General features: G+C 43.4%; 1 protein-coding gene and 1 pseudogene across 1 annotated transcript; both read left to right on the forward strand.

Moving 5' to 3' along the window:
- LOC6603860 lies at positions 1–2,836 on the forward strand (annotated as a pseudogene).
- Positions 2,837–8,131: 5,295 nt separating this feature from the next.
- On the forward strand, positions 8,132–10,967 carry LOC113565993 (protein argonaute-2-like). The gene is made up of 7 exons (XM_026989588.1): positions 8,132–8,374; positions 8,444–8,532; positions 8,619–9,225; positions 9,293–9,634; positions 9,684–10,331; positions 10,401–10,771; positions 10,843–10,967. The coding sequence occupies exons 1-7, from the start codon at positions 8,189–8,191 to the stop codon at positions 10,931–10,933; spliced, it is 2,334 nt and encodes a 777-aa protein (XP_026845389.1). The 5' UTR covers positions 8,132–8,188; the 3' UTR covers positions 10,934–10,967.
- Positions 10,968–13,440: the final 2,473 nt, after the last annotated feature.

Below are 13,440 nucleotides of genomic sequence, written 5' to 3' on the forward strand. Positions count from 1 at the left end.
ACTTTGGGAAAACCAGGTCAAGTATCTGTCAATTATCTCGACGTTAACTTGGACAAAATGCCTGCGGTGGCCTATCACTACGATGTGAAGATCACGCCAGACCGTCCTAAGAAGTTCTATCGTCAGGCTTTTGAGCAGTACAGAGTTGAACACTTGGGCGGTGCGATTGCCGCTTTTGATGGACGTGCATCGTGTTACTCAGTTGTGAAGCTAAAATGCAGCTCCCAGGGCCAAGAAGTGAAAGTAAGTGTTGTTGTGTTGTCGCCGAGCTTGATGCACCTTTGAAGTGAAACTTGCTTTCCTGCCGTCCAGGTAACAGATCGCCACGGCCGTACCCTGAATTACACTCTGGAACTCAAGGAGACGGAGGACTTGGAGGTCGATCTGAATTCGCTGAGAAGGTGAGTGGACCGTTATACTGAACGGCAGATACGGATACTTCTCTGTCGGCAGAGAATCGGCATAATGCAATTTTCCATTTTTGCAGTTATGTGAAGGATAAGATATATGACAAGCCCATGCGAGCCTTGCAGTGTCTGGAGGTTGTGTTGGCAGCACCCTGTCATAACACCGCCATACGCGCCGGTCGCTCCTTCTTCAAAAGGTCTGAGCCCGGAAGTGCCTTTGATCTTAACGACGGCTACGAAGCTCTGGTTGGGCTCTATCAAACATTCGTTCTTGGCGATCGCCCTTTTGTCAATGTGGACATATCGCACAAGTCCTTTCCGAAGTCCATGACGATCATTGACTATTTAGAGCTGTATCAGAAAGAGAAAATTGACAAAAGCACAAATCTTGACTACAAGCGTTCTGATATTGAATCATTCCTAACGGGCATGAATATAATTTACGAGCCGCCTGCCTGTCTTGGCAGCGCCCCGCGCATCTTCAGAGTCAACGGGCTTTGTAAGGTTCCGGCTAGCACTCAGACATTTGAGCTGGATGGAAAAGAAATGACCGTTGCAGAGTATTACAAGTCTCGGCAGTATAATTTAAAGTTTCCGAACCTTCTCTGCTTGCATGTTGGGCCACCGTTGAAGCACATTTACTTGCCTATCGAACTATGTCGCATTGAGGATGGGCAGACACTGAATGTGAGTTCAACTAGTTCCTTTCACTGCAAATCATTTCCTGATTTGATTTCTTTTCATCGTATCGCAGCGCAAGGATGGAGCTAATCAGGTGGCGGCCATGATTAAGTATGCTGCCACTTCCACCAACGAGAGGAAGGCCAAGATCATCCGCTTGATGGAATATTTCAGGCACAATTTAGACCCGACCATCAGCCACTTTGGCATACGTCTGGGCAGTGACTTCATCGTCGTGAATACACGCACGCTCAATGCGCCTCAGATTGAGTACAAAAACAATTTGGCCTCGGTGAGGAACGGTTCGTGGCGCATGGATGGCATGCAATTCCTTGAACCCAAGCCAAAGTCACATAAATGGGCCATACTCTACGGCAAGATTAACTACCTGTATGTGGACAAGCTTCAGAAGATGGTAAGTTCTTTGCATTGCATTGCAGGATCCTGCCTAATTTTCGTGGCAGGTTATTCAGAAGAGTCGCAAAGTCAATCTGTGCCTGGATGCCAAGGCCGAGAAACTGTACTACAAGGATGAACGTGAACTAGATGCTCATTTCCGCTATTTCAAAAAGAATCAATTTGATGTGGTGTTCGTTATTATACCAAATTTCGGGCATCTTTATGATGTCGTGAAGCAAAAGGCTGAGCTGCAGCACGGCATTCTTACACAATGCATTAAGCGGATCACAGTCGAGCGCAAATGTAACGCGCAGGTTATTGGCAGCATTCTACTTAAGGTTAATTCAAAACTGAACGGCACCAATCACAAGCTACGGGATGACCTACACTGTCTGCCAAAGAAGACCATGTTTTTGGGTGCCGATGTGACTCATCCGTCGCCCGATCAGCGAGAGATCCCCAGTGTGGTGGGTGTTGCCGCCTCCCATGATCCATTCGGGGCTTCATATAACATGCAATATCGCTTGCAACGCTCTGTCCTGGAGGAGATCGAGGACATGGAGTCGATAACCCTTGAGCACTTGCGTGTCTATCATAATTTCTAACAATGCTACCCAGACCACATTATCTATTATCGTGATGGCGTAAGCGATGGCCAGTTTCCCAACATCAAGAATAAAGAGTTGAGGGGAATTTCTGCCGCCTGCAGCAAGGTAAGTTGAGCTCTTGCATCCAGAAACCTTTTAATTTTATATCACTAATCGTCCTTCGCCTCCTTTCAGCTGCACATTAAGCCCAAGATTTGCTGCTTCATTGTAGTTAAGCGGCATCATACACGCTTCTTTCCGAACGGAGTTCCATCGCAATACAACAAGTTCAACAACGTTGTTACGGGAACCGTCGTCGATCGCACCATTGTCCATCCCAATGAGATGCAGTTCTTCATGGTCAGCCATCAGTCGATTCAGGGGACGGCCAAGCCGACGCGTTACAACGTAATCGAGAATACGGGCAACTTGGATATTGATGTACTGCAGAAATTGACATACAATCTTTGTCACATGTTTCCTCGTTGCAACCGCGCAGTGTCTTATCCGGCTCCGGCATATTTGGCACATTTGGCTGCGGCACGTGGACGTGTCTACCTTACTGGGTGCGATATTATTATTATTATTGTTTCATATTTTCGTTCTGATAATGTCATCTTGACTGCTTTTCTTCCAGCTGCACCAAGTTTCGTTCTCCCCAGGTGGAGTACGCAAAGCGTTTGATAGTGCCAGAGTTCATGAAGACGAACCCTATGTATTTTGTTTAGGCAGAAAACTAACAAAATATCTTCACTTCTTCTAAACGAAAAAGAAGTTACAAAATATAAATTATTGACCCACACCTGTCTTGCCCTTAATGTAATAATCAATCAAAGATCAATCAATCGAAAGATGTCTATGGTAAAAGCTTATAAAACAGTACAAATAATTCAAACAAATTACAAACGAACACGACATAATCACGACATAAGCCGAAAAGCAAGCCGGCGGGAGAGCTTCTGCTCAAGATGAGCTCCAGGTTATTCCTCAGAAGATTAGGGCTCGTGTGGAAATTAGGCTCGATCCCCCAGCAGCTTAGGTTCAGATCTGTTCTTCGTGCTTCCTCTTTAGCTCACGGCTACTGCTGCACGATGTTTTAAAATTTAGATTGCGGCACGCTATCATATCCGCCCTTGATCTGCTTTCACTCACGTACAAAATCCCCTTTCCGGTTACAGCTGACGAGGGGTGCTCTCTTGGGGTAGTCGCCGGAGAGGGCTTGACCACTTGATAAGTGATGGAGTCGTTGCAGCGACTGCACTGCATTTGACACATGCCAAACCAGGGAGTGGCCGAGGCGCCTGAAAGTGGATCCGAGCGCAGGGCTTGCAGAGACAGGGTGCCCCTGGCATTGCTCTGGCTCTGGCGGGCTCAAAACTCGCCAATTTTAATGTATGACCCTATGTAGCACAGCTTGGAAATGTAGTTGCGCTGGCAGTTACCAAAATTTTGGCAGGCTTGAGGTCCACGCGGAGCACGTTAAGCACACAGTAGCGCAGAGCAGCCACAATGTCCAACCGAATCACATACAGCACTCTGTGGATGAACGCCAACGCTAGCGTGTCCAGTATCCTACGGACACTCCATAACGATAATACTAAAGGCAACAGTGGACTCTGTTATTATGATAATTATGTCCCTTGATAATCTTCAAGCGGAGTAATCTGTTCAAAGTTCAGAAGCGATCAATAAGATATATCCATTTTATTGGGTAAAAAATACCGCGATAAATTGACTTAAAAGCAGTACCATATGCACCGCGGCCGAGAATCTGACACCTGGTGCGGATGGGGGAACATCCTTAAGCAAGTGATTGCGCTTCGGCGTGGTAAGCACAAGCTCAATTTTTCGATTAGCTACTGAAAATTAACAGCATTTGACTCATAATGAGAGATTTTCGATTTATTTCATTATTTTCACATTGCCTACATTTGTACAGTATAACGGTGCTTTCGCTTCAGCAGCTGTGTATAGGCGCTGCCAGACTGTCAGAAAATGAATAAAACGGAATGGCGCCACTGTTATCTACATCCCAATTACATCTCAATAAAATAAAATATTTTATAACTTTTTTTCCATTTTAAACTATTTATTTAACACTGCACACTGTACAATGTATGCGTCAAAAGCGAATCGTAATCGATGGTGTTCGAGGCTTGGCTTCGTTTTGGGCTTGATACAAACCAATAAATAATATAAAATCTAAATGCCGCTGAATCTTCATTCCCAAAATCACTACTGACGTTCTCCGTGCAGTTGCCCAGTCTCCATCCGCAAGATATATGCCAAAATATGCATATGCTAATCAAATCACAATAATATAAAAACGATTTTAAGGTGATATATATATTGAAATTTGATTAACAATTGTCAACTAGTAAACTAGAGGAAATATACAACATTTTCTCTAGATTATTATTTAAGAGGCTCTGACGTTTTGAAATCTATTCCAAAACCACCAGTTATGTTATGAACAATATTTTCAGCTTCTTTAAATGAATCCATTGACTTTGCTAATGGTAGCACCTTCGCTTCTACCAGCGCTTTTGCCAGCTCAATAGATTCAGAATTCAGAATCAGAATCTACTAAATTAAAATGTTTTTTTGTTGTTAAACATTATCTCTCTTACTTCTTTCATTTTCTCAATGTTATCTGCATAAAATTATGTTTATGATCGGTTATGATGGTAACTCCTTATTGAGTTGGTCGGTTGTAGCGTCGTACTCTAAGCGGACCTTTTATAATTTTATGAAAGTTTTGTTCACACAGGATATGAACCAGTTAGCGACATGAAATGTATCCTTACATTGTTAGCTGTTAAATTTAATGCGTCTTATATGCCGCGCTATTCGTTAAGAGCCATAATACTTTTAACTCATTCCCGTTAGGCTGGGACCTTTGGACCTTCTGTGAAGTGAAGTAGCAATATGTTGCTGCAATTGAGGCGGTCCCGAAGCCAGATCCAGAGCGTTTTCCTCGTAGAAAGTAAGTGCATAAAATAGGTTCAGTGCGGTCCGCGTGAGAAAATGAGGAAAATATAGAGAATGGATCAAACCATAACGCAACCCCTTTGGATTATTAATTAATCAACAAACAGCAACAAACAAAAAAGTGGAGAAAACAGTACAGTACATCAAAAGTTCATCGGTGCACGGAACATGTATGTGTTAAAAGACGTTTCGTGACTTGATTGGGATTAACGCTGAGCAGTGTTGGGCCAGTGTGCTCAGTCCAAGCCAGAGTTGCATTTTTTGTGACAAGTAAAAAACCAATATTTCCACTCCACTTCATTGGTAAAAAAAAGGTTCAATTAAAAGGAGCCATCTGAACAATACAAACACCAGAGAATTAGGACAGAGCGAATATACAACAAACGGGGGGGAACGTTGTGAGTTGAGGCGGACGCAGCAACTTTACAGTTATACCCGATACTAAGTCAATATGGCTCTCCTCCGCCAGACGCCACTAATAATGAACGACACGACAAACAATACGTGCGAGAGAGACAGAAAATCACTCTGAGCGTGACGTCGGGCGCTGCGTAGCCAGTGCAAATTGATTTGTTCCTTTTGGCTATAAAAATGATCTGATCTGATCCAGATGATCAGCGAAATTTTGACACAAAACGGTCAAGGTCCGATATCACAGGAGTGTGGATACCAAATTTGGTTGCTCTAGCTCTTATGGGTTCTGAGATCCTTGAACTCATATTTTGCAATTGGCAAAACCGACCATGAAACCTGTGTGTTAGAGTAAGACAGAGCGAGAAAGAGTGAAATTGTTTTCGTGATTCTGGCTATAATATTTATACGATCTGGTTCAGATTTTGCACTCTGGAAGATATAGTCATCTTCTACGATTCTGCGTTTTTAGTTTTCTCGTATCGTCGAAATTGTGGATGCCACAGATTTTCACCCTTTGTGGGGGCGGAAGTGGGCGGGGCAAAGTTTTGAAATATTTTTGGAGCAGTGACATATCACAGAAGTCTGGATCCAAAACATCGTTGTTCTAGCTCTTATAGTCTTTGAGCATTAGGCGCTGAAGGGGACGGACAGACGGACAGACGGACGGACGGACAGACAGACAGGGCTCAATCGACTCGGCTATTGATGCTGATCAAGAATATATATACTTTATGGGTCGGAAACGATTCCTTCTGGACGTTACACACATCCACTTTTACCACAAATCTAATACACCCCAATACTCATTTTGAGTATCGGGTATAAAAATCGACGAGGAGCTCAGCAGGTCGATATTGCCAGAGCCATGGCCACCCATTGGGCAACCCAACGGACGCAAGCGCAAGCATCACATGGGCAATCCAAAAGAGCCTGCTATCGCTGTGGGGAATCTTCTTAGCTGGGAGGAAAAATGGGACCAGCAATACAATGCCACAAGTCGCAATTTGTACAGAGACCAATGAGGTTGTATTGCTTGGCCTGGAGCTGCAATCCACCGAAGAAATAGGTAACTATAAGTTGTCCACGATCCGATTCGATTCGATTTGGCTGACTAACATTTGTGTGCGTGTGGTCTCTCCCTCCTCCTTTAGCCTCTTCTGTAAGGGTTTCGGAGATCCCCTGGACTAGTAGCAGGCACAGGCGCAGGAGATTTCCCCACAGGTCATCAGAAAGGAAGTCCCATGTACGAGAATCTTGACTTTGAATACGAGTACGAGTAGATATTATTTATAAACATTAGCAGATAGTCCGATATAAACAATTCTTTCATTTCGTTTTGTTAAATGCAAAAAAATTCCTCGGAGATATACTTAGTATATTATCCAATCCAATTGATATCTCTTCTTCACGGACCCTAAGCGGGCCCCTCGCGCAGTGACAGAATAAGGAAAGAATTATATAATCTGTTGTGGATTTTGTATTTTATTTTGCACTTAGAAACTATGAAAAAAATTCGCTTAAACCGTAAACTACGACTAGTGGGGATTTCTACAATGATGGTAGGGTAGGGTAGGGCTGTGCATAGGCGCAGGATAAGAGCAGGAGCTGTTTCGCTGATTAACTGGGGAGACTGCGAGGATGCAGTTGGGAGGAACTAGATTTTACAAATATAACGTATCCGCGGCGGTGTACATATCCAAGGACTTAAGTACTTAAATGCGAGAGATAAAGGAGCGTGGTGCGAGGTGGTACAGCTCAGATAGAAACTGAGAGCCCCCAGGCTATATTCACAGATAAGCTGACCCAAAAAAAATTCATATAGATAGGAACTGGCTGGCGAATCGAAACCAATCTGAACTGAGACTCGCACGCGTTCAACGCAACAAGCAGCCGGATTTGGCTCTGGCGATTGGGATCGGTGATCGTGGATCAATGATCAGGGTTGCATGGAGCGACTCCATAGCATGTCTAAAAGGTTATATTTTAGCGTTCATTTTAGCGGATCGCTGCAAGGAGAAGAGCGACGACTTTAGGCTGTGAACGTCCAGCTCTGTCTTTCGACACCATACTACACTGCCCATTTGGTTTAAATACTGGTTTTTCTGAGAGCGTTACTAGGTAATGAAAGTCGAAGTTTTTAATTGAGCGATAACTAATTGCACACCTGATAAAACTGAAACATAAACAAACACACTCGACTACAAGATTATTGGAATCGATCACACAGCACAGTGTTATACGTCAAACAAATTTAGAGCAAAAAGTTTAGCCAACAGGAAATAAATATTTTAGTCATTCGAAACAGTTCAGTCGTCGGGAGAGGATATAAAATCGAAAAGAAAAAGAAAAATGGAAAAAGAAAATAGTAAGTGAAATACAAAACTAAAAGCAGCAGTGGGAATTTTTCAAAACCAAAAATCCTGAAGCGGGTTGTCGGGAAGCTCCTGCAACAACATCAACAAAAAGACAGGTGGAGTTGTACCTTTTGGGGAGAAAAAGTTGCAATGTTGGGTAATTCGGTAAATATGCGATACGTGTGCGGTTCCAACAACAGCGAAAACCCCCTAGATCCAGGACTCGGTCAAATTTAGAAAAATTAAAAAAAAAAAAAAATTTTTTTTTTTTGAAATTTTGACAGGCCAGCCGCGTGGAACTTTGGGAAAACCAGGTCAAGTATCTGTCAATTATCTCGACGTTAACTTGGACAAAATGCCTGCGGTGGCCTATCACTACGATGTGAAGATCACGCCAGACCGTCCTAAGAAGTTCTATCGTCAGGCTTTTGAGCAGTACAGAGTTGAACACTTGGGCGGTGCGATTGCCGCATTTGATGGACGTGCATCGTGTTACTCAGTTGTGAAGCTAAAATGCAGCTCCCAGGGCCAAGAAGTGAAAGTAAGTGTTGTTGTGTTGTCGCCGAGCTTGATGCACCTTTGAAGTGAAACTTGCTTTCCTGCCGTCCAGGTAACAGATCGCCACGGCCGTACCCTGAATTACACTCTGGAACTCAAGGAGACGGAGGACTTGGAGGTCGATCTGAATTCGCTGAGAAGGTGAGTGGACCGTTATACTGAACGGCAGATACGGATACTTCTCTGTCGGCAGAGAATCGGCATTATGCAATTTTCCATTTTTGCAGTTATGTGAAGGATAAGATATATGACAAGCCCATGCGAGCCTTGCAGTGTCTGGAGGTTGTGTTGGCAGCACCCTGTCATAACACCGCCATACGCGCCGGTCGCTCCTTCTTCAAAAGGTCTGAGCCCGGAAGTGCCTTTGATCTTAACGACGGCTACGAAGCTCTGGTTGGGCTCTATCAAACATTCGTTCTTGGCGATCGCCCTTTTGTCAATGTGGACATATCGCACAAGTCCTTTCCGAAGTCCATGACGATCATTGACTATTTAGAGCTGTATCAGAAAGAGAAAATTGACAAAAGCACAAATCTTGACTACAAGCGTTCTGATATTGAATCATTCCTAACGGGCATGAATATAATTTACGAGCCGCCTGCCTGTCTTGGCAGCGCCCCGCGCGTCTTCAGAGTCAACGGGCTTTGTAAGGTTCCGGCCAGCACTCAGACATTTGAGCTGGATGGAAAAGAAATGACCGTTGCAGAGTATTACAAGTCTCGGCAGTATAATTTAAAGTTTCCGAACCTTCTCTGCTTGCATGTTGGGCCACCGTTGAAGCACATTTACTTGCCTATCGAACTATGTCGCATTGAGGATGGGCAGACACTGAATGTGAGTTCAACTAGTTCCTTTCACTGCAAATCATTTCCTGATTTGATTTCTTTTCATCGTATCGCAGCGCAAGGATGGAGCTAATCAGGTGGCGGCCATGATTAAGTATGCTGCCACTTCCACCAACGAGAGGAAGGCCAAGATCATCCGCTTGATGGAATATTTCAGGCACAATTTAGACCCGACCATCAGCCACTTTGGCATACGTCTGGGCAGTGACTTCATCGTCGTGAATACACGCACGCTCAATGCGCCTCAGATTGAGTACAAAAACAATTTGGCCTCGGTGAGGAACGGTTCGTGGCGCATGGATGGCATGCAATTCCTTGAACCCAAGCCAAAGTCACATAAATGGGCCATACTCTACGGCAAGATTAACTACCTGTATGTGGACGAGCTTCAGAAGATGGTAAGTTCTTTGCGTTGCATTGCAGGATCCTGCCTAATTTTCGTGGCAGGTTATTCAGAAGAGTCGCAAAGTCAATCTGTGCCTGGATGCCAAGGCCGAGAAACTGTACTACAAGGATGAACGTGAACTAGATGCTCATTTCCGCTATTTCAAAAAGAATCAATTTGATGTAGTGTTCGTTATTATACCAAATTTCGGGCATCTTTATGATGTCGTGAAGCAAAAGGCTGAGCTACAGCACGGCATTCTTACACAATGCATTAAGCGGATCACAGTCGAGCGCAAATGTAACGCGCAGGTTATTGGCAGCATTCTACTTAAGGTTAATGCAAAACTGAACGGCACCAATCACAAGCTACGGGATGACCTACACTGTCTGCCAAAGAAGACCATGTTTTTGGGTGCCGATGTGACTCATCCGTCGCCCGATCAGCGAGAGATTCCCAGTGTGGTGGGTGTTGCCGCCTCCCATGATCCATTCGGGGCTTCATATAACATGCAATATCGCTTGCAACGCTCTGCCCTGGAGGAGATCGAGGACATGGAGTCGATAACCCTTGAGCACTTGCGTGTCTATCATAATTTCCAACAATGCTACCCAGACCACATTATCTATTATCGTGATGGCGTAAGCGATGGCCAGTTTCCCAACATCAAGAATAAAGAGTTGAGGGGAATTTCTGCCGCCTGCAGCAAGGTAAGTTGAGCTCTTGCATCCAGAAACCTTTTAATTTTATATCACTAATCGTCCTTCGCCTCCTTTCAGCTGCACATTAAGCCCAAGATTTGCTGCTTCATTGTAGTTAAGCGGCATCATACACGCTTCTTTCCGAACGGAGTTCCATCGCAATACAACAAGTTCAACAACGTTGTTACGGGAACCGTCGTCGATCGCACCATTGTCCATCCCAATGAGATGCAGTTCTTCATGGTCAGCCATCAGTCGATTCAGGGGACGGCCAAGCCGACGCGTTACAACGTAATCGAGAATACGGGCAACTTGGATATTGATGTACTGCAGAAATTGACATACAATCTTTGTCACATGTTTCCTCGTTGCAACCGCGCAGTGTCTTATCCGGCTCCGGCATATTTGGCACATTTGGCTGCGACACGTGGACGTGTCTACCTTACTGGGTGCGATATTATTATTATTATTGTTTCATATTTTCGTTCTGATAATGTCATCTTGACTGCTTTTCTTCCAGCTGCACCAAGTTTCGTTCTCCCCAGGTGGAGTACGCAAAGCGTTTGATAGTGCCAGAGTTCATGAAGACGAACCCTATGTATTTTGTTTAGGCAGAAAACTAACAAAATATCTTCACTTCTTCTAAACGAAAAAGAAGTTACAAAATATAAATTATTGACCCACACCTGTCTTGCCCTTAATGTAATAATCAATCAAAGATCAATCAATCGAAAGATGTCTATGGTAAAAGCTTATAAAACAGTACAAATAATTCAAACAAATTACAAACGAACACGACATAATCACGACATAAGCCGAAAAGCAAGCCGGCGGGAGAGCTTCTGCTCAAGATGAGCTCCAGGTTATTCCTCAGAAGAATAGGGCTCGTGTGGAAATTAGGCTCGATCCCCCAGCAGCTTAGGTTCAGATCTGTTCTTCGTGCTTCCTCTTTAGCTCACGGCTACTGCTGCACGATGTTTTAAAATTTAGATTGCGGCACGCTATCATATCCGCCCTTGATCTGCTTTTACTCACGTACAAAATCCCCTTTCCGGTTACAGCTGACGAGGGGTGCTCTCTTGGGGTAGTCGCCGGAGAGGGCTTGACCACTTGATAAGTGATGGAGTCGTTGCAGCGACTGCACTGCATTTGACACATGCCAAACCAGGGAGTGGCCGAGGCGCCTGAAAGTGGATCCGAGCGCAGGGCTTGCAGAGACAGGGTGCCCCTGGCATTGCTCTGGCTCTGGCGGGCTCAAAACTCGCCAATTTTAATGTATGACCCTATGTAGCACAGCTTGGAAATGTAGTTGCGCTGGCAGTTACCAAAATTTTGGCAGGCTTGAGGTCCACGCGGAGCACGTTAAGCACACAGTAGCGCAGAGCAGCCACAATGTCCAACCGAATCACATACAGCACTCTGTGGATGAACGCCAACGCTAGCGTGTCCAGTATCCTACGGACACTCCATAACGATAATACTAAAGGATAATACTAGTGGACTCTGTTGTTATGATAATTATGTCCCTTGATAATCTTCAAGCGGAGTAATCTGTTCAAAGTTCAGAAGCGATCAATAAGATATATCCATTTTATTGGGTAAAAAATACCGCGATAAATTGACTTAAAAGCAGTACCATATGCACCGCGGCCGAGAATTTGACACCTGGTGCGGATGGGGGAACATCCTTAAGCAAGTGATTGCGCTTCGGCGTGGTAAGCACAAGCTCAATTTTTGGATTAGCTACTGAAAATTAACAGCATTTGACTCATAATGAGAGATTTTCGATTTATTTCATTATTTTCACATTGCCTACATTTGTACAGTATAACGGTGCTTTCGCTTCAGCAGCTGTGTATAGGCGCTGCCAGATTGTCAGAAAATGAATAGAACCCGAATGGCTCCACTGTTATCTACGTCCCAATTACATCTCAATAAAATAAAATATTTTATAACTTTTTTTCCATTTTAAACTATTTATTTAATACTGCACACTGTACAATGTATGCGTCAAAAGCGAATCGTAATCGATGGTGTTCGAGGCTTGGCTTCGTTTTGGGCTTGATACAAACCAATAAATAATATAAAATCTAAATGCCGCTGAATCTTCATTCCCAAAATCACTACTGACGTTCTCCGTGCAGTTGCCCAGTCTCCATCCGCAAGATATATGCCAAAATATGCATATGCTAATCAAATCACAATAATATAAAAACGATTTTAAGGTGATATATATATTGAAATTTGATTAACAATTGTCAACTAGTAAACTAGAGGAAATATACAACATTTTTTCTAGATTATTATTTAAGAGGCTCTGACGTTTTGAAATCTATTCCAAAACCACCAGTTATGTTATGAACAATATTTTCAGCTTCTTTAAATGAATCCATTGACTTTGCTAATGGTAGCACCTTCGCTTCTACCAGCTCTTTTGCCAGCTCAATAGATTCAGAATCTTCTGGGTTCAGCGTTTCAAGAACCTAAAATGTAAATATAGATTTTTTTTTTTAGTAAATCAAAATGTTTTTTTGTTGATAAACATTATATCTCTTACCTCTTTCATTTTCTCAATGTTATCTGCATAAAATTATGTTTATGATCGGTTATGATGGTAACTCCTTATTGAGTTGGTCGGTTGTAGCGTCGTACTCTAAGCGGACCTTTTATAATTTTATGAAAGTTTTGTTCACACAGGATATGAACCAGTTAGCGACATGAAATGTATCCTTACATTGTTAGCTGTTAAATTTAATGCGTCTTATATGCCGCGCTATTCGTTAAGAGCCATAATACTTTTAACTCATTCCCGTAAGGCAAACAAAAAAGTGGAGAAAACAGTACAGTACATCAAAAGTTCATCGGTGCACGGAACATGTATGTGTTAAAAGACGTTTCGTGACTTGATTGGGATTAACGCTGAGCAGTGTTGGGCCAGTGTGCTCAGTCCAAGCCAGAGTTGCATTTTTTGTGACAAGTAAAAAACCAATATTTCCACTCCACTTCATTGGTAAAAAAAAGGTTCAATTAAAAGGAGCCATCTGAACAATACAAACACCAGAGAATTAGGACAGAGCGAATATACAACAAACGGGGGGGAACGTTGTGAGTTGAGGCG

The sequence above is a fragment of the Drosophila persimilis genome, unplaced genomic scaffold, assembly GCF_003286085.1.
Source record: "Drosophila persimilis strain 14011-0111.01,24,50 unplaced genomic scaffold, DperRS2 tig00000431-arrow-pilon, whole genome shotgun sequence".
NCBI classification, from domain to species: Eukaryota; Metazoa; Arthropoda; class Insecta; order Diptera; family Drosophilidae; genus Drosophila; species Drosophila persimilis.